Source organism: Larus michahellis, chromosome 1 (genome assembly GCF_964199755.1).
Source record: "Larus michahellis chromosome 1, bLarMic1.1, whole genome shotgun sequence".
Taxonomy (NCBI): domain Eukaryota; kingdom Metazoa; phylum Chordata; class Aves; order Charadriiformes; family Laridae; genus Larus; species Larus michahellis.
Window position 1 is genome coordinate 162,386,247 of NC_133896.1, and position 26,184 is coordinate 162,412,430.

General features: G+C 45.5%; 1 protein-coding gene across 3 annotated transcripts in view; it reads left to right on the forward strand.

The window, feature by feature from the left end:
- Positions 1-217: 217 nt before the first annotated feature.
- FGF14 (fibroblast growth factor 14) overlaps positions 218-26,184 on the forward strand; it is a 422,212-nt gene continuing 396,245 nt past the window's right edge. For 2 of the 3 annotated variants that reach the window (XM_074562115.1, XM_074562100.1), the window contains exon 1: positions 241-937. Coding sequence is in view for 2 of the 3 variants with exons in the window: in XM_074562100.1 (XP_074418201.1) it covers positions 730-937 (208 nt within the window). In the remaining variant the exon portion in view is untranslated. Of the gene's footprint in view, positions 938-26,184 lie in introns of all 3 variants that reach the window. The other variant, XM_074562135.1, reaches the window with a different exon arrangement.

Below are 26,184 nucleotides of genomic sequence, written 5' to 3' on the forward strand. Positions count from 1 at the left end.
CCGCCCCCCCGCCCCGTCCTCCTCCCCCGGCGCCCGCCCGGCGACTGGGCGCCGAGGCTGCGGCGGGCGGCGCGGCGCGGCGCGGTGCGGTGCGGGGGTGCTGCTGCCTCTCCTGCGCGGCGGTGCGGGGCGCAGCGGCGGCAGCCGGGGCCGGCAGGAGAACGGCCCGGGCGGGCGAGGAGGGCGGGCGGCGTCGCGGGGCGGCGGCGACGGCGGCGGGGACTGCGGGGACATCGCCGGGGGGCTGCGGGCGGGGTCGGCGCCCGCGGCCGGCAGCCGTTCTCTGCGCCCTCCAAGCCGGGCTTCGGCGGGTCTCCGGTGTTGCGCTCATCCCGCCCGCCGGGCTGCACAATGGCAGTCGTTCAGTAGGATGGATCCTGCCGTGGCTTTTGTTCTGCAGATCCACCCATCCTCCTAGAGCAGTCAAGTGCCAGGCTATGGTGTTCTCTCGGGGGATCTTTCTTCCGCGTTCTGCCGGTGTCTCTGATGAGGTTTTGGCCTCGGCTGGGATTTCGCTACCTTACTTTTCGTTTGGCTTCGTGCTGAAACCAAAAAAAAAAGGGATTTCTTTTCTTTCCTCTCCACGCTTTTGGTTATAATCCAGTGTTGATCTAGGGGGAATAACCGTTCAGCCTGGCTGAAAAAAAAGCATCCGTTGAAAAGTCTCAAAGAAATACACCACGTGAGGAAAAAAAACTGGGAGAAGATCGGAATATAATCATTTTTTCTATGATAAAACTGGTGCCCCTCTTCAGGAGAACTGGTCTCAATTTATTATTATGCAACAACAAGGATCTCTTCTTTCTCAGGGTGTATAAGCTGCTGGATTGCTTTTCGCCCAAATCAATGTGGTTTCTTTGGAACATTTTCAGCAAAGGATCGCATATGCTGCAGTGTCTTTGTGGCAAGAGTCTTAAGAAAAACAAGAACCAAACTGGTAAGCAATCCATTGCACTGCGTTGTTTTTCTTTTATGCTATCCTGTCTGTTGCTCGCCGAGGTAGATCTGCAATCCTGCTGAGGGGAGAAGGGGGAAATATAAGGAGGCCAGCACGGACATGCATGTGCATACGTGTATGAATAAGCAAGGAGCGGTTTGGATTAGCTTCAGCCACTGTCACGACGGAAAAGAAAAAAAAAAATGTCCAAGGCGACCCTAGCCCAGCCTGTATCTCCTAGTTTCTATGTGCTATTTCCAAGGAGGAAACTTTTATATCGCTACCCTTTTTGAGGGGAAGCCGGTAGAGCCCCCCCTCTCCCCCCGCCTCCCCTCCCGTCCCCTATGCGAACCCCCCCCCGTGCACACCCCCCGTCAGTTTTGGGAAGAGGAGCCCGGGTCTCCCGGGCTGGCGTGAGCCGGCCCTGCCTGCGGTGGGCGAGTGTGCCAGGGCTCAGGTCCTGCACAGCACTTTCTGATTAGCTTGCAATATGTCACCCCCCCCCCCACACACACACACACCCCCATCCGCCTCGCTCGGCTTTCTGAAGTGAACCCCGACAACCCCCCGCCCCCGGCCTGGGGGCTCCCCCTTATCACTCACCCCCCGGGACTCTAGGCCGGGAAGGTGGAGGTGGTGGTTGTGGTTGGGGGGGTGTTGAGGAAAGGAGGTGGACACTTTCTCGGGGCTTGTGCCCAGACGGCAACTCAGCCGGCAATGCCGAGCGGCAGCGGCAGCAGCACCGCCGGGGTGGCTGCGTCCCCTCCGCCGCTCTCCCCGCCGGGATGACCCCTCTGTGTGCACACGCCGGTGTCTCTGCCTGCGTCTCCATGTCTGCCTGGCAGCCGGCATCATGCGCTTCGGTTCAGCCGGGCTCCGAGGGGGAAACTTGCAGTACATTACATAAGGAATGCAAATGCAGGTGCTCTGGGCCGCCCGGTCCCGGGGGGGTCACGCTGCTGCTGTTGCATCCCTCTTGCTCGGGGCGGCCGTGCGGCCAAACCGGCGGCTTGGGCGAGCAAGGTGGGCGAGGAGGGATGCTCGGCGGGAGGGGGAGCCGGCAGCTTTTCAGGGGAAATACCGGCCCTCCCCGCCCCCTTCACACCGGGCTCTGGTCGTCCCCCCCCGTCCCCCGGCGCCGTGCTCGTTCCCCCCGGCCGGCAGGTTGTCTGCAAGCACTGGGGAGGCGAGAGCGGCTGGAGCCCGGGCTGTGCGGGGAGGGATGAGGGATGCCGCGCGTGTGTGTGTGTGTGTGTGTGTGTGTGTGTGTGTGGTGTGTATGCCGGCTGCCCTGCAGTGGCAGCTCCCGAGCAGGAGGCTCCTGACGCTGGCACTGCAGTGTAGTAGATCATAGGCTCTCCTTGCCTCTCTGACACCCCAACATCAACAAGCAGCAGCCCCGGCAGCCCGCACCCCTCTCCGCCCCGGCACAGCCGGGGTGCCGCCTCCTGCCCGGTGCAGAGAGTTGAGGTGGGCACCACGGCAGAATTGTTCTTCCCCCCCTTCCCCCCCGCCCCTCGCTCCCCTTTGCCGGCTCGTCTCGCCCCTTTCCTCCCCGCCGCTGCCGCTGCAGCAAACAGCAGCCACTTCTCAGCATACCAAAGAGGCCGAAATGCCCCGCCGGAGGCTGCGCTCAGCCTCCCGCAGAGTGCCCTTTGCTTCACTCGCCCCTTGGCGCAGCAGCGAGCCGCTTCCCCCGGCCGGGGGCAACTTCTAAACCGGGGGGGCGGGATGGGGCGGGCAGGGGCAGGGCAGCCTGCCGCCTTCCCGCAGCCCCTGGGGACGCCCCCTCTCCCCCTGCCCGGCCCGCGCAGGCGGGGGCCGTGGCCGCAGGGAGAGAGCGGAGCCGCGGCGAGGCTCAGCCTGCCCTGCCCGCTGCCCTGCCCGCTGCCCTGCCCGCTGCCGCCGCCGGCCGCCCCCCGGGGAGGTGGGGGGAACACCGGCTCCAGCGCCGTGGTGCTCTGGCCGAGCGGCGATGCTCCGCAGGAAAGGCTTGGGGGCGGTGGGGGTGGTTTCTAGACCTTTCAGTTCGGGCCGGGGGGGACATAATAACACACCCCCCCCCCCTCCACCAAAGGCCAGTGTCCTTCCCTTGTGGGGGGGAGGCTGGTAAGGAGATGGCCCCTGAAGCCCAGACATGTCCCTCGGGGTGCCAGGGGACGGCAGCGCACCTGTCCCCCTCCCCAGGGACTTTGCCGCACTTACCCCCTCTTCATGGGGCAAGTGGGGTTTGGTGGCAGGAGTGGCACTGCCCCCCGCCGCCACTGCCGCCCTGCCTGGGGGAGGCCTGAACCGACCCAGGGGGTGCCTGGGGGGGAGAGCGGGGGGGCCGGTCTGAGCAAGCGGGGAGAACTGGGGGGACAGAAACCCGGGGGGGGGTGGGGGTCTCTGCCCCCAGCTGCCACGGGTGGCAGAACTGAAGAGGGAGGTGGGGGCCTTGCTGTTGCCTCCCCGCCGGCCGGGTCGGTGGTCTCTCTCCCCGCCCCGCGCAGTTTGCGCCGCTCTGCTCCGGTCCGACGTGATCCCCGGCGGAGGAGCCGGGACGCCGAGCCCAGCCGAGCCGCACCCCCCGTCCTGACATCCCGTTCCCGCTAAACTGCGGGATAACTGCCTGGTGAGGCTAACCATCTGCTTGGCAGGATTAGCTGGTAGCTCGGTCACAGGCGCTGCTGCTCTGGGGACAGATCAAATCCATCCGGGCTGGCGTCTCCCGCGGGAGAGCAAGGACCCGGTGCCGTGATGCCCTGTCTCACCCGGCGCCCCGGGCCGTGGGGTTCCCCCTCTGCGGGCAGGTCCCCCCGCGGGAGCCGAGGAACCCGAGCTCCGCTGCGCAGGGGGCTCCACTTCCCCCCCCGCCCGCCGCCTCCGGCCCTTCCCCGGTCCCCTTTGCCCGCCAAACTTTTCCGGAGCGACTGGGCTTTTTGGGCTCAAAAGGCACGACACGAGCGAGCAGCTGCTGCTGACCCAGCCGTGCGGAAAATGAAGCAGGTTAGGCAGCTAACGCGGGCTGGAATTTCATTTTATTCAGCTATTTTCGGCCTGGTGCACTTTTTTTTTTTGTTTATTTTTTTTGGTCCCTTTCAACAGCTGGTCCTTTTCCAGAAACGGGACTGGGTGGCTCATTTCCAGATGTTCTCTGCTTTGCGTTTCCTCTGCAGCCCTCCCCTCTGTGCGATGTCCTCCTCCCGTGGCTCCCCTGCCTTCCCCGGGGTCCCTGCCGGGTTTACCGGCACCAAACAGAGCTCTTGGAGCGAGGAGCAAGCGGGGCAGGGAGGGATGGGGTGTCCGGTGGGGTGTGTGCAAGTCTCTAGCAGGGTCGTGGCATCAGGAGGCTTTGCTTTTCACTTGGTCATAGTTCTGTTATGACCAAATTTGAGATCCTGGAAAGAGTAGCTGCCTTTAATTGCTACAATTATTTACATCTTTACATGTCTTCATAAACAGAAAAACTTTGAGAATCAATAGATATGGCTTTGCTTGCACTGACTGATTTATGTTTTTTAACTTTTTCTGAGTACAACAGTACAGAAAGTAATGAAGCCCCACATATCTGCAGCGTCCTGTCCAGCATGAAAATATTTGCAATGTGTTAGGCTCCCTCGGCCTCACTTGCTGTTGTAATTATTCCCATCTAAATCTGCCCATCCAGCTTGTCATACACATGGAGAGGACTTTGCAAAGTGTGAGACAAAAGAGACTTTTTTCTCACAAAGAATTAAAAATTGCTTGAGACCATAAGGACTGAGCCAGGGCTTGTAATGATAAGATGCCGGTGGCTTCGCCTTCCTAAGTTCAGTTAGGGCATGGCCAAGTCATGGGGAGGATTTGGGGCTTGAGGGGAAATGGGGAAGGAGAGTATCTCTGGGTGTTTTTTGAAGCAAATGCAACAAGTGAAGAGATGACAGCTGTTAGGGTGCCCGTGGGAGCTGAGTTAGTTGGCTGGAGTACTAGATGCCCCCCATATCACATTTCACTCCTGGTGGTAGCCCAGCAGACAGAGGATGGATCAGGTTTCCTCTCCATTTACCTCCAAGGAGAGGCATCTCTCCAACTGAGTCAGGGGTGTTGACAGGAGAGTAGATGGAAATTGGCATTACTATGAATATGCTGCTGATAGAGGAATTTGGGTTTTGTTAGTATCAACCCCATATCAATCTCAAACACAAAACTTACTTAAAAAGAAGAACGGCTGTGGCTGACCTGGGATCTCTGAGGAGTCCCTTGTTAAACTCCTTCTCTGTAAAACAGGCAAGACTGTTCCTTCGTGGTTGCTTATAATTTTGAAAAAGTTTCTATGTGAGGACGTGTTCGAAGCGGAAGCTTGGTTCCTGCTCATAAAATATAGAGTGTGTGTCTGTATTTGAATTTTTAAGTAGATTGCCCCCCCCGCTGCCTTCCTTACTCATAGAAAACAAACCTCCCACCAAAAGACAAAGGGTATTTTGCCTCAGTAAGAGCTGCGGGATCAGGTCCTTGAAATTTCTTTCATGTAGGTCTGAAAAGCAGCTCTGACTGCCTGAATGTCCTAATTCCTACACTGCTAATGAAGGCGTGGTGTGTTTCTCTCGCTCAGATGTAAAATTGCCCATTTACATGTATCTCACCTACTGAAGTTTTGTCCTCTGTGGAATGCATTTTCTGAATTTGTACAAATTTAATTATTCTTGATCCAATTAAATTGCATATTCTACTTGTTAAGGGGTGAAATTTATGCCTGCTCATGCATCTCTCTACTGTGATAAAATGCTTGCACCTAGTTCAACGTCTGCTAATGATAGGCCATTTATAAATTAATTCAAATATACAAAGGATGACTTAGGCTGAGGGAAAATATGAAAAATGTATTTACAGATGTCATTGGTTTAAATATTTATGTGTATGCAGTTTTTGTTTGAGTTTGGTGTTTACTCTACTTACCTGCTTCGATTATGTTAAGTATATTAATTTTGAGCTATAATTCCAATTGACTTCAAATTTAGATAAGGAGTGATTTATACATTCAGAATTTGTCCCCTTGCAAAGATTTTCTGTCCGGGAGATGCCTGTAAAAATACAGCCTGGAGAGGAGAGAGTTGTTTGAAACTGGAAACCAGTTTTTCAAGACGACTTTGTAAAACTAAAGAGATAGGAAGGGGGGCATTAGACGGACTCTGGGATGGTATTTCATAGTTGGTGGGGTCACTACTGAGGTTTCTGTGTAGTCACTCAACATGTAGGATGAAACGGTGTGAGTCTAGAACGTAGTTGGAGAAATGAAGCGGTTGTGTGCACATTAAACTCTGCTGAATATTTACAGACATTTGCCAAAAGTGCCTGCGAGCCCTGAGTCCTACCGGAGCAGGTTTCATTCAGTTGAGGATGATCTTGTTATTTTGGGAGCAGTGATTTTTTTTGATACCTAATTCTGTTTCAGATGGCTTTTGTGATTTTGGACACGCTGTCACTTCCCTATGCCTTGCTTTTCTGCTTGTTAAAAATTGCAGACAATGTCTGAACATTGCACAAGTCTGCTGTTGGTCCTTTGGTTTGCTTTCCGCGTTTCAGCGAATGATAGCTTTTCAAAGACATTACTAGTTTACCGAACAACTTACCGAGTAGCAAAATGATCATAAAATTTTGCAATCTTGGTTGTGAAAAACAAAATTGCTGTGGTGTAGCACAAGGCTTGATGTACAATTAACGTACCTGAGAGCTTCTTGCCACTGTACAAAAACAGTGTATGCGGTGGAAAACCTGTGTACCTAGAAATAAACTTTGCAGGACTGGGGCCATGTTTAGTTTAAAAAGAGCCTGCTTCTTGCACAGAGTGTGTTTCTACTGTCAGAACAAGCAAAGCAACTGGGAAGAAAATATTTTTATTGGATACCACGTGATAAGGTGCTCAAAGGAGTATATTTGTCTTCAGATTGGCTATTAAAAAGTTACTTACCGTGTTCTCGAGGTGAATCCTTAGAGGTTCTGAGCCACTCAAAAGTACTGAAAATTATAATTGCAAAGGGCACTGATGGTTGGCACCACGATGGACCAAGCTCACAGCGAGGAAAATGTATGTAAGTGACGTATTCTTTTTGCTATGACCTGCAGCAAAGGTAAATAGCATGTGAAAAACTAACCAAGCTGTTGTTCAAACCAGGAGCGTGCTGACTTTGAAGAGGATCTTTTTGAGGGCAAAACCTCAAAAATCATTACGTGAAAGGCTTTTAGCGGATAAACGGAACGCTACGTTTGTCTGTCTGTAGCGTACTCTGTTAGAAGCACTCACATTACATAGCAGCAAGGAAAGTAAATAGTTGCTGATGAGACAGCATTGAGAAGTCAGAATAATAATATCAGCAGTAAAATTCAATGCACAAGTCAGAATAATAGCACCTTCTGCAGTAAAATTCAATGCAGTAGTCTAGGTAATATACTGTGTTGAACTTAAGCAACATTTTAATAATTTGAGAGTTAATATTGGATGGTTGTGTGGGTCAAATGGCAATAAATGACGCTCCGTTGCTGGCAGAAATTGGTGGTGTAATTTTAACATCTGTATTTTGTGTTTTCACTCTGACACCTGCTTATCTTACTTCTAACTGGAAACAGGATGAGGAATGGCACTGAACAAGTTTAACATTTGCCACTGAAGGTAGTCTCTTGAAAAATACTTGGCTTAATCATTTTGCGCCCCTAAAATTAACCTGGTCCCATCAGACAGTAGAATCGAACCCAGGTAAATTAAACATTTTAATTCCATTGAAATTGTTTTGGCTTTTGCTCTCAGGCAGTGATACAAACAAGCTGTAATCCTCTATGAAAAATTTGTTTTAAGGAGATTCCAGAAAGGTCTGTATTTCACTGAGCTGATAGGGGAATAGACTTTGCTGTTCTCTGTAAATTCATCATGTCATCCATGCTTTTTTTTGTGCCACTTTGTCATTTGGAAAAATAAGAACATAGTGAGGATACAGAATATGTGGGACTCACACCTTAGCTCTTGAACTTGTCCTGTGTCCAGCTCTGGGCATTAGGTGGTGTAAGAAAAATGTAAGACATGGGGAAAATCTAGGTTTGATTCTTCCCCTAATCGATCCTCTCACTTTTCATCTGTCACTAGACTGTCTTAAATCAGAGCTTTTAAGCAGGCCACTGCATGTAGTACCTTCTGAGGGAGCTATACACGTTAACTTGTCAAACAGCATTTCTATTTTGGGCATCAAAAACTGCGTGGCAGCGAGCTCCACGTAACCAGGAACTGTGTGGAAAGGGTGTGGAGAGGGTTGTGTTGTCAGTGGGTGCCCCTTGGTTCTTCTCCCATTGAAAAACAGAGGCTAACGCTGCTATTATTGCTCCGTGTTTGTGATTACCAATTACGGGGAGCTTTTCAGGGGTGAGTATCCCATCTATAAGGTGAAGAGCGCTTCCTTCACGGTGCCTTCTCTTTCCTTGAACTGTCAGAAAATCCTGGGCATTTCTATCATCTCAGTTCCAGTGCGGTATAACTTGCCTTTGCTGAGGATATAGGATGGCTCTGGCTTTGGAGGACAAAGACGAGGCAGCAGCTGACACATCCCTTTGCATGCTCTGCTTTCGTCCAGGTAAAAGGAGTTCATTCCTGCAGATTTTCTAGGCCTATGGGATAAGGAAGTATCTTCTGCAAAGGGCATGTTTTCACAAAATCCTTTCTCTTGAGGGAAGAAGCGGGATATCGTTCCCTTGAACAAGGTTTTAAAGAATTAAACTCTAGTGTACCAAAACCTATAATTTTATACCAGCGTTGAATGATTTGAATAGGAGAGAGAGCTTGCATATAAAAGCAAAGACTTCTGTTTACATATAAATCTCTTGGTTCTCACCAATGCTAGCAAAGGAAATAGACAAGAATTTCGTTGCCCTTTAATGAGGTTTGAGCCAAAAATGTTCATTTTAAGACAGCAAGTTTGCCAGACTTGTTACTCTTTCAGTAAATGTATTTCTAAGCATGTCCTGCTATGTTTAAACAAAACGTCCAGATTAAACAGTTCCCAGTTCATGCTTCCCATTAGAGAAGTGCATTATGGAGCACCACTATTCCCCAGTAGTTTCATTGCTAATATAGGTACACTTACTGACATTGAGCAAGATGAACAGGAGCTACCAGGGCATAGTGGGAAATAGAGAAAAAGATGAGGAAAAATCATACAGTAGGGAAATGCTCCAAAAAAAAATATAATCGGTTAAATCATCAGTACAGCAGTATCTTATAAAATAGAGAATCCTATCAGGAATATCTTAATAAAGGTTAAATTAATAGTAGTGCTTATTAATTCATAGTGCTTATGATATGAAAAAACATTTTACAGTTCTGGTTTTCTTGTAACTAGAAATTGCAAGTCGATACTCAGACTGCTAATAGTCCCCGAGAAGCTGAACATAAACGTGATTTAGGCAGATTATCCCACTAGGAGATCAACCCAAGATCTCAGATGTGAATTAACTTCAGGCTGTCTAAAACCCAGGTGCAATTTTGTGGCTTGGACTCTTCCAGCTTTGACTAAAATCCATGTTTTTAAATGTCATTGACAGGTGGATTAAAATTTGTAAAGCCTGTGTCCCCCAGAGATTTCCTCCTAGCCCCTTGCCAGTATAAATGTTTTTTTTTTTCATGTTTGTCCCCATGTGAAGGAGACTTTCTGCCTCAAAAAATAAGGATACTTATTTACAAAGACATTTGCCAGTCTCCTGGCTTTACTCAGACCTGTTTTATCTCTGTGATTATGACCTTGACCCGTCCCAAACACTGTCACCTCTGTTACAGCCTTTCACACCTCTTTCCATTCTTTCACCTGCTGCTTGTGCAGGTGTCTCACCTTTTTACTTTGAGTTAGGGTATCTCAGGAAAATTAGCCCTTAATTATATTTCTTTCAGATATTTTTAAGTTGTCTCCACCACCACTTTGAATAATTAGCTAGTGGCAGTGAGCAGAATGACTGTACAGGTTATTACTGATGTAACAGATATTTATGATGGATGAAGGGTAAGCTGATGGACTCTCCTTTGTTTTATTGGGAATGAGCTGTATGAATGATGGGTTTCCCACTTTCTGCTAATTTACAGTAGCAGAACAGTAACAGAAGTACGTAAATGTAGAGGCAGTAAAGCACCTGTGATTGATTAGGAAAAGACAGCAAAATCAGCAAGATGATTCGGAAGACCTAAGAACAAATGTTATCCTTTTCATTTTTTTGAGGATTGTTTGCGGATAATACTCGCTTGAGGATAAAATGCTTTATGTGGGATTCTGCTGTTAAAGCAGGACAACTCAACTTCCAGGAAAGTTTTCTGGATAATAAAGCTGAGCAATTCTTACTTGACCTGGTAGGGGATCGGTGCCAGGTCCTGGCTTTGCTGGCTGCCATGGGTGCTGCGTGCCTCCTTGAAACTTGTGGTACCCTGCTGAAGAGTTCCCAGAGAACTGCAAGACCTGTGTGGATGCAGGGCATTCCACATATGTCCATACCTTCTGCAGGGTACAGACAGAGCAAACTTGGTGCCTGGATCTTGCTTGCCTTTTATTCACCTTCTTCACCTTTGATTGAGTTCATTGTTGATAGTCTGGTTTTGCGACATTAGTGCATGAGAGGATTATAACATGCCACTTCAGTGCAACACGCTCTGGGGTTCCCGCTGACCAGGGACATTTGTGGCAAAACCAGTGACTGTGGGTGTCATTACTCCCCGTGTTCTGAACTGTTGGGCTCTGCCTACCTGCACAAAGTTTTGAAACATGTCAAAGATGAATTGCCTTGCCTTTGAAACTTGTAGCATGGACTCTTCTTCCGTGGAACAGGACACCTAAAAGCAGTACGGGATTATTTTACAGCAAATATGTCATAATGTAGTGTTTGTATTGAAGACTCATATTTTTTGAAGGAGGCCTTGTTTTGTTTTAGAACTGGATTTTAAACCCTGACAATGTTCATGGAGTTGTAAAAGTGTAAGAGAAAAAAAACAGAGTTGTTGTAGTTTCTTAGGTAATACATATCTGTGTAAAATCAAAGAGTTTACTCATGGTAGGAGAAATGTGCGCCAAGGTAGTGGGAATGCAGTCATTGTGATTTTGTGTTCTAGTATCTTTCCTCATTTCAGTTCATCTTTGCAGTTTATAAGAGGTGATGTATCTGGGGCATTACTGACATGAAGTGGAGATGAGTCCTGTGATTTGTGTGCCACGGAAGATATTCTCTCCTCACCTGAAGGCTTTCAGTGAAAGTGTATCTTAGAAGACATTGGCTTTCTTAGTACTTCAGCATCACGCGTGTTGATTTTGACCATTGCCATACACCACTGAGGAAAACAACAGTCTAAGGGGTTCCTCAAGGTACCTAAGTAAATATGGTGCTGCCGATTGAAAAAACAGTCTTTAAGCACAATGAGAAAAAAAGAACTGAACCTAGGGATATACAGGTGAATATCATGGTAGTTTAACTATATGGCTGCTTAGTTTCTTGGCCCCTTAGATGCTGGGTGAGAATGATTTTATTCCAGTTGCGCCAGCTGCCATCACGATGAAAGCGCAGGCAGCAGTTTAGGACCTTATAACCAACACAGAAGTAAGCTGTAAGTTGTGCAGTCTAGGTTAAAACCTTTTAATAAAATATCAAGAGAAACATCAACATGAGGGTTCATTATATTTGTTGAGGCCCGTTTTCCTTGGCTTTCAGTGGCAGGCTGGAGTGACTATGGTCTAAGCTGGCTGCCAAAAAAAATGCCTGCTAATAGATTTAAGATGAAAGGTGAGGAAAAGATAAATACTAAGCACTTGTAGTCATATATGTAGGTTAAGAATTTGGGGGTGGAACTTGATGAAGTTTGAACAAAAGTAAGTCAGAATGTGATGTTAGTACATTAGGTGAGATTTTTTTCAAGCGCTGTGTGGATGATACATGAATAGTGTGGGATGCTCTCTCTCCCACTTATTCTCAGAGGGAGATGAAAAACCAGAATGACAAAAGAAATTATAAAGTAAATAATAAAGGGATTAAAGGAATCTGTAGTCATTTAGAAAGGTTAGTGATAGAGAGTCCCACAGGCAAGCAGAATTTAGAAATTGTTTAAGCTACTTATCAATTGAAGAGCAAATAGATCTGAAATTTAAGGACATTTTCATGGAAAACATCTATTTCTAGAAGTGTATCTTTCCCAAGGACATCTAAGAGAGTTACATTTGAGGGTCTAGCCTCTCTCAATTTATTCCATTTATAGCTATCTTGCTAAAGGTGAGATATCCTTGTAAATGTTGCTTCACCTTTATAAGTGAAGGTGTTCCCACACTCTTGTGAGCCTACCAGCTGTCATTGCACAGCTCTGAAGGAGTGGCCTCCACGGTGACCTTAGGCTGAGTGTCCCGTGCCTCCTGCCTGCCTGCCTGCTGTCGCACGGATGGTCTGCAAGCCCTCTGCGTGAGCACGCCTGGCCACCCTTGCCGTTTTGGACCTGCGTGGGCATGTGGAGTCCTACCTGTGCTCCAGCTGCCTGGGCTAACACCTGCAGGAGAGGTGGCACACGAGTCTACTCATGGGGGTGGCCCTCAAGCTGTGCTGGAACAGTCAGTTGCTACAGTAACTGCTGGTGAGACGAAATCTATTATTCCCCCTCTCCCCCCAAATTGATTTACAACACGTGCAGCGTACGAGCTTCTGTGGATCTTAAACTTTGTAAATCTTTGTATCAGAAACCATGCACTGGGTGGTATAAACTATAGAGGTATCCGACACTGGGAGCACTTAAATAGCTTTTGTCTCTACCAGGAAGTTTCAAAAGCATTTCTGCACGCTTACAAGCATTAGGCACCATGAAGGAGGGTAGTATAGGTTCAATATTAATTTGCCTTTTTCTTCCAGTGGCTTATTAAGTCCACAGTCAAACAGGCCAAGAATGTTAGGTGACGTTCAGACCTGGTAGATCACCATAAATCTGCATCAAGAAGCTTATACTGGAGATGTTAAAGTAACTTCAAAGGGAGATCCAGTCTCGTCTTCTCATTAACAGATGGCAAGTAAGAATTGTGAGTAAGAACTGTCCACCTTCAGTTTAGCATTGATATCCTTCCCCCACCTTAAACTCCTCCTAGTTGTTCAGGAACCTAAGACTGAATTTATGTTGCTTAATTAAAAAGGGCCAGGGATTCATCCAAGTCCAAATGGCTCTGGCTGGCTCATGTCCACATTACTTACAGTTACCACCCTCCCCAGCAGATTTGGCTTGGAGAAAGCTGGCTGAAGTACTCCAAAATTGCCTAGGAGTTAAGGAACAAGTGTGGGTGACCAGGGGTCTAGCAGTTATTTTATTTAGCAGTATGAGCACAGCCAAAGAGGATCAGAAAACCCCTTTCACCTCCACTAAGGAAAGTTAGGGCGAGGTCTGCCTGTTGGGTGATTTACTTATGCCCCCAGCCCCAGTGTGGGAACGCACCTGGGCTAATGACAGCATATGACACCAACCCAGCCAGGCAAAGGGGTACCAGAGCTTCAGCAGAAGGGATGAATCCCAGCTTCATCCTTTGGGGAAGGAGAACCTAGAAAGGGGCTTCCCTTGGGCTTTCGGTTAACCCTCTGAAAAGCTGGTGGAGTAAAGAGACCAGAGTATCCTGCTTCAGAGTAAGTCTTTCAGATGAGCAGCAGAGACCCGAGTCTGCAAGGAATGAATCTGATGAATTTCTGAGGAGGGCAGACAGACAGGAAGGGAGGCTCAGTCTTACTGGGGAAAGCAACAGATTTTCCCTTTCTCCTCTTTCTGACAAGAAGATGTAGCTCCAGGATAAGGAAGAGCTGAAGGACAGGAGGTTTCCTCTGTCTATAAATAAAGCCTTTTTCTTCCACTTCACTGACTTGTACTTGCTTTCCTCCTCACTGACCTGACTAGGGATCACCCCTTCCTTTGTGTGAGCACATACAACGAAACTGGTCAACACTATCGGTCATCCGAGTAACCTGTTGTTTTAATGCACACCCATCTTCTATTTGCTGAGCTATATGGACATCGATCTGAGTTGCTGCTGCAAGTGCTTCTTGATCTTCCTTTAATTAAAGGGTATATACTTCTGCCCACATAACCACCAGTCCCTCCCTTCCCTGATATAGTCGTGAGGAGCACAAGTAAAGAAACATTTTTACTGATTATTGATGCTTTAAATGTTTTGGCAGGCTAAATCTGGTCATGGTCTGTGAACTAAAAGAGCCTGGCTTATAGTCTGATGGTATGCTCCAGTGTATTTGTTTGTATTTTTCCTGTATTAATGAAAATTAGAAGTGATAAGGCAGTTTTGGGTTTGTTTTTTATTTTGTTTTGTTTTTAAATAGTTCTAGGGAAAATCGGTTTATAGCGCTTGGAATCTCTTGATTCTTTTCTCTGAGGATGAAAAGGGTATGTTTACTCTAGCATTTAATGCTAAATATGAAAAAGGTTGAATTTAAGCAGCGGATTATCCTCTTTTCATGAATTCCCTGAAAACCCTTTAAGGTAACTATTCCTTTATGAATTTAAAATCTGAAGAAACCCAAGTATCATTACTTAATCTGGGACTAAGAAAGGTGTTACATTTAACAAGAACAGAGATTATTATGTTTTAAATGCCTACAGTAAAGTCAATTATGAAAAGCTCTGATGATGGGACGTAGTTTTCTGTTGCCTTAAAATAAAGCACAGTGAGGGGCTGTGTCCAGCATGTGGACTTGTTACAAAGAGCTGGGTTTTCTGAAACTACTCTAACCACTCTGTAAATTTGGAAGTCGAGTCAAATCTTCTAAGCCGGTAGCGTCTTTTTAGCAATAGAGGAGTAAAAGACTTCAGTAGAAATGCCTCTCAATTTATTAGGTGTCTATCTTGGAAACTTTTCTTCAGTTAGTAGCACAATAATGTAACATGTCCAGGACCTTTCACACGGCATGGCAATTAAGCCAACTTGGGCCAGACTAACTGCACTGAGATTCTTTCCAAGAATGAAAATACCTTTTTCTTCATTCCCCCTTCCAGGCTGGGGAAAATGAAGTTTTTTGATGTCTCCTTGTTCACACTGTCTTTCTTTTTGGCATGCTACCCGAAAGCTGGAACTTCTTCTGGAAGTTCCTTGCTATTTGCTTTGCTCCGTTGTCCGATTAGGTCATCGAAGACCTCCAAAGAAGGGTTTTACAGGAAGGTAAAGGGAGGATGCTCTCCATGGACAGAGCATGGGACTATTCTTGTGATGGAAATGATCTTTGCCCTCAGAGGAAAAGAAAGTTTTTTTGGCCTGGACACACTGCTTTGGGTTTTTAAAATCTAGCTAAATTTAAATACACAAATCCTTTCATGATAATCCACCACTCCTTGGTCTCTGTAAGGGAAGGCCCCTGTTTCTGTGGAGGACAATGATTTTCTTGTACAGATTAAATGGTTCTGTGCTTAATCTAATATTACTTGAAAAAGTCTTACAGCATCAGGCTCAGTCTGCTTCATCTTCATGTCTATTTTAACTTACAGTGACTAATTTGGAGAAGAAGCATGTCTTTCCCAGTTTGCATTCAAGGGCATTAATGTATAATGAAACCAATCTAGCTCTACAGAAACCAAATAGAATAAGCAACAAATGAACGGTTGAGACAGAACAACAGTTTCCCCCCATGTGGGCACTGTCATCTTGGGTTTTCCCTCTAAAGAGAACTAGGCTTTTTCTCAGAATCACAAAGTTCTTGGGTTTTTTTCATTGTTCTATTAGGTACAGACAACAGTGGAAACCAGAACAAACTGGAGGTTACACAAATAGATTTCAGAAGTCTCAGTGTGTCTTCAATGAAGGACTTCGAAGCAAATTTGTAAAATGAAAGGCTGAGTTGGCAGGAATTACTAATCCTTTTGAAAAAATACTTCTAAAAAATGGAATATCAGAGAATGAAAGTTCAAACTGCAAACATTGCAGTATACAAATTAGTAAGCGGGTCACCTGGTAGCCTCTTTGCTCCTGATACATGGCACTAATGTTTTCTGTCTGAGGGGGATGTCCAACAGCAGTATCCTAAGACACCAACAGAGTACTATCATTTTTATTTTTTTTTTAATCCAGTACAGAAAGATCAGGCTAGTGTAGAAATATGTGGCATCGGTAGATATTAGCAGTACTTTCCAAAGAACACCGCTAAAAATACTAGTTCTTTTAAGGTTAGATGTAATGATGAGTTTATAAAGCTTATGAAAGGGCACTGGTGGAATGGCCAGTATATAACGTGCTGCCCAGCAGACTGCAGTACATTCAACTAATTATGAAATAAAGGTCCATCACCACAACAAAATGTAAAAATTCTTGCTTTAAGTTCAGCGCTGTTTGACTTAGGAAGGCAGTTAAGCTAAAAAGCTCCGTGGTACTATGCCCATTGTTCGCGGTACCCTCTGTGAGTGCCCAAGCCTTTTGAACTGAGAATCCACTGAGACAGCCAGGCAGCCGAGGTGGTGAAGCAGTGTTTTCTGGAGAGTTTATGGGAAACAATTGTATGCAATTTGTTTAAATTAGTGGTGAGCAGTTCTACATTCACGATTGTCTTAGCGCTAATAAGTAGGAGTGTCTGCAGTGTGGTACTTCGTGTGCTCATGTTGTACCTGCGCTTCAAGAGGAGCCGGATCTTTCATCACACCCAACGCTTGCATACCCAAAGGATGGAGATGAAGCTTTATTGCTCAGATATTTTTACAAGTTCATTTTACGTCACTGTGCCTTTGCGTTCCTGTTGTCTTTTTTCTGTTTTGTTCGTAACCGGGCAAACTGTTACCACACTATTTTCAAGGTCATAAATTAGCCATTGCTCCTACATTTCCTGTCATAGCCCTGTTAAAAGACACCACATTTGTTGTTATATTCCACAGCTGATGACTGGGTGGACTGCTCTTGCCCTGGGATGCATAGTTACCTAACTAAGATTAGGCAATATTTTAATTCAGATATGTAAATATGATTGTGTTACAGAGTTTCTTTAACCTGTATTTCCCCTTCTTTGCCCACAGAAGACATGGGCGTGGGAAAATCACTTTTGCCAGTGTCATGGTTTCTACTACAGTCCATCTGCTTATTCCCCTCCTTCCTCCTTCAGCTCTCTTTTCCCATCTTCTTTTCAGATGCATTTGTTAGCAAGAGAGTGAAAATCCTGCTTTAAAGCACCCAGCAGGGAAATTTTTCCTCCTGGGGATGGGATGTGGAGCAAGGCTTTCTCACCGCTCTCTCCAGTTCTGTGGGCACAATACAAAGCCGCTGTCAGCTCACATCCTTCGCCGCGGTGCAGCACCTTGGCAGCACTACACATTTTCGTGTATTTTAAATCCTGATGGACTTTAAAAAGCCTGAGAGCTAGGACACCTCTGCTGTGCTCTGTAAGAGATCTCATGGTCCTTCTCCTACAGTTCCCTTCAGTGGTGAGAGGAAGTATCCGGTGCCTCCTTTCAATGCCATGGTGACAATTGCTGTCACCCTCGGAGCATGGTGCATGGCCCCGCTACCTGATAAGATTCCACATGGCCCCGCTACCTGATAAGGTTCCGTGTGGCAAAGCTGTTTCGTGATGGAAGAAACCCTTGCTTTAGGAGCAAAGAGATTTTGAGCTTTGTGTTTATGATGCTGTGGGGCAAATACTGCCCTTCTGAGAACAAGCTCTGCTCAGAACAAATTAGGGTGGATTCAAATAACAGATGGGAAGGGAAAAGGCTTCTGAAATTTCTCTAGAGAGAGCACAAGACCTGCTCACTGTAGCATCCAGCTTGTGTGCAGAGGGATTTGCATGAGTGGAATAGGGGGAGGAAAGAACAAAGCCAGTAAATCCACCAGTACCCAGGTGTCCCGCAAATGAGCTTTGGGGTTTGTGGCTGAGATATCAAAATTTTTGGGTCTTATTACTAAAAGTTCTTCCGTTCTACAGAAGGTGAAAAAAGAAAAGTAGTTCCAATTTTATTACAGAGAGCCTTCCTGCACTCCCGTGTGCTATACTGACAGTATTCACTGTGTACACCCCTCCCTTCCGGCCCTGCCAGGCTCATGGATAGCACAAGTTTCTTAATACTTACAAAATTACCTTTATCTTGATTCTTCTTAATCATGCCGCAGCCATTTCAGCCGTGTCCACTTGACTTTGCTCCATTTCTGGTGATACTGTAAAGAGGATTTAAGAAGATAATGTCTAAACAGGAGCCAAATAGTCATATTTATAATTGTACAAGGACCTGCAAGAACACTTATGGGTCAATTTTGGTGTTACTGCCCTGATATCTCACGGTTTGGCACATACAAAGAAGCATGAAAGATTTTTCAGTGGATGGTAGTTCTACTAGATTTTGGTTCTTTGCAGGCAATTTTAGTTTAAAAGGTCTGGCGATAATTTGAGAGATAAATAGGTTAATACACATTATACAAATTCCCATTCTGATGTTAAGAGATCACAAAATGTTCTTACAGGTAGATTGTTGTGTTAATGGTGGGATCGAGCTCATGGTTTCATTGTCATGTCTTGGAATAACAGCTGTATTACAGAAAAACCCTTTTTGTTTGGATTATCCAATCCCAGCCCAAAGCACTTTTCGGTGAGGGGAAGCACTGCCTTTGGTTTGGATGGGTGCTGGAGACAAAATTTCCCTACGCTTATTTAATAAATCACGATCCATTCAGTTAGCAACAATGTAATATGGAAGGTGCAACTGGCCTATTTGGCTTTTAGGTTTTTCCGTTTTGATTTAGAAACATTCAATTTCTTAACCAGCCTTTCCCACCCAATGCATTTCAGTATTTTTATAGATTTAATGAACAGCTCAATCATTCAGAAATTGTATCAATTCAGTAATAGCAGGCTCAAAGCCCTGTCTGTGCCCAGGTAAAGCCGCTAACCTTTGGTTGTGTTACAAGGATTAGTAGCAAAAAGCAAGTAAAAAGTTGCTGTATTTAAGATGCATTATTCCTGCAAATGATCCAGTTGTTTTATTTTTCCTTCAGAAACTAAGTTATTCTTTCTGAGTATCTTTCCTCCCATCCTCCCACTTTTTTTTTTTTTTTTCCTTCCCTCTGCTCTTGGAAACTGGAACAAAAGTGTTGCAGATTGCTTTCCCTCTCTCTCTACGCATTTAGACCCTTCCTCGCTGTTAGTGGTACCTCAAGAGGCCTAGGTGTGGATTGATTTTACTGTATCCAGCGACTCACTGTACAGCGCGTTCATACCGAGCTGCACGATCTGTGCCACCTCATCAAGGCTCAGGCTGCAGCTTTGAATTTGAATTTGAATTCTGCATGCAAAGATGATAATTCCTACAATTCACAAGCTCATGTCTGAACTCATGTTTTTCATTCATATACAGTGTCATAAATACAACAGAAAAATATTGCCTGCATGCAAGTCTGAGGAGATACAAGAACCCCCGAGATTGCTGGGCCAAAGTTGTCACTCCTGTAAATAGATGAAAGTGTATTGACTTATTAAGGATTGTCTCTTTATAAACTGGCACTAAACGCTGTATATTTTTTTTTACTAAAAGACCCAGTTAGGGAGTGGTCCAGTGGCCTAATGTCATAAACCATATACAGAACCTTATTAATAGAAGCAGCAAACATATGCATGTCAAAGAGAGAGCAAACCAGTTAAGAAATAAAATTAAAGATTGTAGGGTATTTTTAGTGCCTAAACTAAGAAAAAAGTTCACATTTAATAAGCAGGGAGAAAACAGATGAAAAGTGAATTCTATGTAATTTATTTATTGCTATTTTAGCCTAAGGTGATTTTACTTCTATAAATAGGAAAATACTTAAGTAGGAAATAAGGAAAGTATTTGTATCTTAATAATGTCTTTTAAAAGACAGTAATTACTCACTGTTTACTCTAGCTAACCTTGACGCTAAGTAAATTTCTTTGTTAACAGTCTTCATTGGTCTTTGAAAATGTTCCAGGGATAAAGGGAAGGTAATGCTTCGTTTGTCTTATCAGTGACTTTGTTCTCTCTTATTAACTAAACAGGTCACAGCAGCTGTAGGTGTGGAGGCCCTGAAGATGTGGTCATATACATCTTCACTTTTAGAACCAAGATTGGAAACCTGTCTTGCTTGAAATACCTTTTCAGGGACAAAAATGATTGAGAATAATGTCATCATACAGTTAAAAGAGAATTTTGGATGGTTACTGTTCTTCATGCCAAGACTCCACAGTACTTACTGCTTTCTGTCCAAATTTGACATCTCACTGGGCAGTGGCAAAGGATGGGATTTTATTGAGTGCCTCTTCTTTATCTGCATAGTATTGCCATGGTCAGGAGAAAAAGCACTAAAAATATGTGCTGACTGTGCCAGATGCCTCTCAAGAAAATGCCCACACAATAATGTGCACTCATTTAAATGGCACTATTCATATGGTAAGGGCAAGATTGTACGTAGTTCTGCACTTGGCATATGCAAGACAAGGCAGGACCTAGCTCTTTCTCTCCCCTGTTTTCCTCCAGAGTGGCTGGCACAAACTGATTTCCTCTATTCTGGGCATAGAGGGATGTCCAGGAGGCTGATTCTTGATAAGGTGGGAAAAGCCACATCTCTGCTTTTTCTGCAGTAGCCAGAAGGCAGACCTGTGAGCTGCAGGTCGTAGAGTAATACCCCATTTCTTCTAGTTACAACAAATCTGTCTCTGACGGCACACAGAGCGGTGCGATTCTGCTGATTAAAAAGGCACCTGATTCCCAGATTCCCAATGACACATGGGACACAACCGCAAAGGCGGTGCTCTGCTTTAATGTAGATAGCAATTAAAATTGACAACTCTACCTCAGTTGTTCATAATATTTTTTCAAAGTGTTGTTAGGTGCTTTCTGTTCCTCACTCATTTGTCCCTATGCAGTAATGAGTAGTTCTACTTAAACTGCAATTCAAGTCTCCTGTTTTCCCCATTTCCTCTTATCAGTTGACTGTGTACGCTACTGTCATATGTTGCAGAAATTAAAATAACAAGTTACAGGATGTTGTTTCAAATCTTTGACAAATAGTGACTTCTAATGGCTACTACTTGTGGGTATAAGCAGGTAGATGAATGGCGAGGGCTTTCAGCATCTTTCATCTCAGAATTTGAGCTGTGACTCACATAGAGTTGCTAACACACAATATTTACATGAGTGGAAGCAATATTACCTGTTCTGCTGAACTTTGAGCATCCGTTCAAAGCTGGACGTGGTTGGTATCCAGATGACTCGAACACAGCACGTGCAAATGCAGGCAGAAACACCGGGATGTATTTTCAGGTGCTCATGCTGGAGTGAGAGTGACTTCAGCAATCAACAAGGTGGGGGAACAAAGAAGCACCTGCTTGTGGCAGCATAGAGATCACCCCTTTTTCTAGTATTTCTGGTGTTTTCTTTTAAGACCAGTTTCTTGGCTACAGCTATGGCATGAAGCTAATGCATAGGCATATGATGTAAATAAATACCTCCACTGCAGGCATGCATTCCTGGACCAGCTTTCTAGTTTCCTGGTTCAGGTTAGAAACGCTGTTTGACATTGAACCCGGGGGGCTAAGATGGCAGTGGGAGAACAAAGAAAAGAAGTCATGCCCCAGTTCCTCTGACTGCAACCTTCCCTCTATGAACACGAGAAAGAAAATTGCCCAGGAGTCATAAGCACTTCTCTATATGATGTGGGGACAATGTTGACAATCCTCCTATGTTTAAGCTATTGGATCTGCAGCAAGATACCAACAGCCTCAGGAGAAAAATTAGCCAAACCCCTCACCATAGAAGAGTGTCTCAGCTGATGAAAACTGAAAGTCTTTCTTTCACATCAGTGATGCTGTGGAGATTTGCTTCTGTCACAACAGCACTTACCTCCTAGAAGGACTGCCGCATAATATAATATCTGAAACAAGTGCATTACCTTTTTTTCCTGTATGAATAGAAGTAATGAAAATGCTCCAGAATATTTTGCGACTGTAGCAATTTTAAGGAGAAAGGGGTAAAAGTTTTTGTCTGGTTTTCATTGATAATGCCAAGCATTTTGATTATGTGGGGATTTTTTTTGGGGGGGTGGGGGGAAGAGTGCAAAGAATTAGTGCTATGGAAACTACCAGATGTGTGCTAGTTTTACTTTCACTTTTTTCCTTTAAAATCAGGTCCATTTAAATCCATTCGTTCAGTAGTGGGCTGAAGACTCTGAGAGAACAGAGCATAACCAGGAGTTCTGTACTCCTTTGCTTTCTATATGGTAGATAGAAATTCCAGTTTGCAACATGCAGTGCTTTTCAGACGCCCTATAGAAAAGATAGCCTATAAAAATTAATTGCTTTAAAGTAGTTGTATCCATCCATGATCATAAATTATTCTGCAGATGTTAATTAGGACTTCCAGAATTTCTATGGGCTAAGGGAGTCTTCCTAACCTCTAAATAGAGATAGGGAAAGGAGGAATAGAAAAGCATAATGACTTAACGTTTTTGTATAATACTCTTTCTAAGAACACAACCTTATTTTTCAGTGTCTGAACCACAAACCCATTCTTTGCTCACTAGACTTCATACCCTGGCATTCAGATATGTGAAAAAAAGTAAATAGCTCCCAGGGGTGTGAGGCAGTTGAACCTGCCGCATGTCATCACAGTGCTTGTTTTCGACTTGTTTTTGTTGCTGCTTGACAATATTTGTCAATACATTATTAAAACCAAACCAAATAAATTAAACTTAATTAAAAGGAGCTGCAAAATCAAGCATTCAAATGTTAAGTCTAATTGACTGCAGAAAGCTGTATTGCTTTAACTACAGCCGTAGGGTTAAATCCCGTAGTTTGTAGGCCCTTGTACCGGGAAGGAATGAGAAGCCCTGCTATAAAGCATCCTCCTGTTGGCAGAGCAGTTAACTTTCTTCTTAACTGATCTCCATTGAATCTGTTAATTATGATAGATTTGGGCTTTAATGGCTTGATCGCCTGTTGGTTTTTATTCTTCGCCTTCACTGCCTGAGCACTGAGCATCGCCTGTGCGCTGCAGGAGCACCGGAGGGAGTACCTCCCAGACAGCTTGAGAAAGGTGTTAGGAGCAACCGGAGAGAAAATCCTCCCTGCCCACTGATAAAAATCCTGGGCTGAAGCATGCGCAGCACAACCAGAGGCTTTAGCTGCTAAATTCTAGTTAAGTCTATTATAAATACCCAGTCTGAGGTTTTCTGTGGTGCTTTTACAGACGTCTGCTCTACTTCGCGGATGCACTAGACCTTTTCAGAGCAATGACTGAGAAGTTTTTTTTAAATATGGGCAAGATGTTTCCAGACAGCTCAAGCTGACACTAATAAGTCTCAGGAGAACTTATTAGCTCAGGTGTGATTAGAAACCAAGCTGTCTGTGTGTACTTGTGCTGCACCGTGCCCAAGTGAGTAATGTTTCCTATAACGTGGTGTGCTGAGGAGTGCAATGCAGAGACATCCAAGTGGCTCCAAGTAAAGCTGTCTAGACCCATCTGAAACTGGTGCTCGTCTGGAGCTAAAACACCTCGCTGGATGCAGTCTGATGCCAGGTATCTCACACCATTTTGTTACTGGTGTGAGCCTAACTGGGGAGAGGAGGTGTCCTCTCCCCGTGCAAAGAGTTGTTAAAGTAGGTGCCAGTTCCTTACGAGGAGTTCAGTGTCCAAACACCTTTCAGGGTTGAGGACTGCCACCTGGTCCTCAGGTGGACTTTCACAAGAGAAATTGTTGCAGTTGCTGTTTGAGTTAGCAGCTACGGTATGTGAACTGATAAACTAAGTATGCAGGATTCATAGTTTATTTGCTCCCAGATTTTCTTTTTTTTTTGGTTATTGTTTCCTGCTTTCTCACTTATATGACAACATGACCAGGCACTGACTAAGTATTTTCTTTGTGGCTAAACTTTATCATAGAATCATAGAATCATAGGGTTGGAAGGGACCTCTGGAGATCATCTAGTCCAATGCCCCTGCCAGAGCAGGGTCACCCAGAGCAGGTTGCACAGGAATGTCTCCAGGCAGGTTTTGAATGTCTCCAGAGTTGGAGACTCCACCACCTCTCTGGGCAGCCTGTTCCAGTGCTCTGCCACCCTCAAAGTAAAGAAGTTCCTCCTCATGTTTAGGTGGAACTTCCTATGCTCAAGTTTGTGCCCGTTACCTCTTGTCCTGTCCCCGGGCACCACTAACAAGAGCCTGGCCCCATCCTCCTGACACCCACCCTTTAAGTATTTATAAGCGTTGATAAGGTCCCCCCTCAGCCGTCTTTTTTCCAGACTGAAGAGACCCAAATCCGTCAGCCTTTCTTCATCAGAGAGGTGTTCCAGTCCCCTCATCATCTTGGTAGCTCTCTGCTGCACCCTCTCCAGCAGTTCCCTGTCCTTCTTGAACCGGGGAGCCCAGAACTGGACACAGTACTCCAGGTGCGGCCTCACCAAGGCAGAGTAGAGGGGGAGGATGACCTCCCTCAACCTGCTGGCCACACTCTTCTTGATGCACCCCAGGATGCCATTGGCCTTTTTGGCCACAAGGGCACATTGCTGGCTCATGGTCATCCTGTTGTCCACCAGGACTCCCAGGTCTCTTTCCACTGAGCTGCTCTCCAGCAGGTCAGCCCCCAACCTGTACTGGTGCATGGGGTTATTCCTCCCCAGGTGCAGCACCCTACACTTGCCCTTGTTGAATTTCATAAGGTTCCTCTCTGCCCAGAGCTCCAGCCTGTCCAGATCTCTCTGTATGGCGGCACAGCCTTCCAGTGTGTCAGCCACCCCCCCCCAGCTTTGTGTCATCAGCAAACTTGCTGAAGGTCCCCTCTATCCCCTCATCCAGGTCATTGATGAATATATTGAAGAGGACTGCTCTGTTTTTATGAACTAGAGCATAAGGCTTCACCACTAAGAAAATGAACTACGGTGACCACATTATTTAAAGCTGTAGGAGGACAATGAAAAATTAAAGGTGGTGTTTCACCACAGAAGTGGATGAATTTTATGTATGGCACTGGGAATTGTCTATTACTTTGGGCTTTCTAGACCCCTTATAGGAAGTCGTTATGGAAGGCTTATTTTTGTCAAATGTTTAGAAGTAACCACGTATCAAAGTACTGAAGCAAAATCAGTGCAGCCACTGCAACATTTTCCTCTGTGCACTTTCTGAACAGAAGCCTGGGTTTTACATTGTTATTTGCTTCAGAAGGTGTTATACAAACACACCCAGGACATTATATGGAACTCTTGAAATGAGGTATAAAAATCTTCTAAATATTGTTTTGAGAAAGTAGCTTCAGCGCTCCGATATTCACACTGAGCAAAACAGCATTCAAAATGCTACCTGAAGTATCGTAAAGAAAATTTAAACAATTAGATACAGCTTTTCTCATAGTATTATTTGGCAGTTTACATAATGTATATTTGTGGAATAAAGAATATTATACTTTTGGAACTAGGAGAGGTTTTAGTTTTAGCTCATGCACACAGGCGTACACATCTTGGTTTGTGTTTATTACAGACTTTCAGTTTTTGTTTGTGTGGCATATAATATCAGTGATCATGCCAATTTGCATATTAATTGCCTGTGATTGGGAAGATGACTCAAGTGGGCTTACTCCTGCTTGACCAGGAAGAAAGTTTTGAGGCAGCTTTGCGATGGGGGCAGGTTTGAAGGGGACTGTCGCATGCAGTATCTTGGTGGATAAAGAGTCAGGAAATAAGACTGTGTCCTTCCTCTTGGGATGAAACTGTTTGTCCTTCCTTACTATGACTTCCCAACCACACTGGTGAGGTGGGATGGGTTGGGGTTGTCCCATGTGACGTGATGAGCAATGACAATTGCTGATGTGCCATCAGCTGCCTTCCCAGGCAGCTCCGCTGGATGCAGGAGGCCAAGCTGTGAGCTGAGACTGCCAGACGAAATGGATGTTTGGCAGCCCTGGCCACAGCCTGAAACGCAGCTTTTGTCGTCTGAGCCTTCGCAAGCAAAAGTGAAACAGCAGCATCTCAGGACCAAATTCTTCTATGGGGTCAGAAAATGTGACCCCAACTCTCCTCCAACACTGCATCTTCCTGCAGTGCCCTGGTTTCCAGTCTCAGAAAATAAGTCCCAGTCAGTCTGGCAAACTGGTTAAAATCTTGTCTGTGGCTGGTGAGCTACAACTTGTACGCTCAAGCCTGGATGGTGACTGTGTTTTTGGCCTTCTGACAGTGACTGTTGCGGTGAGCCAGAGCAGGTCTCCCATCGGTCTCCCAACAGCGTCTAGATCTGTAACGTCCTGGCTCCTTTCCTGTGCGGTGATCTCAGCAGTCTGAACTCTCAG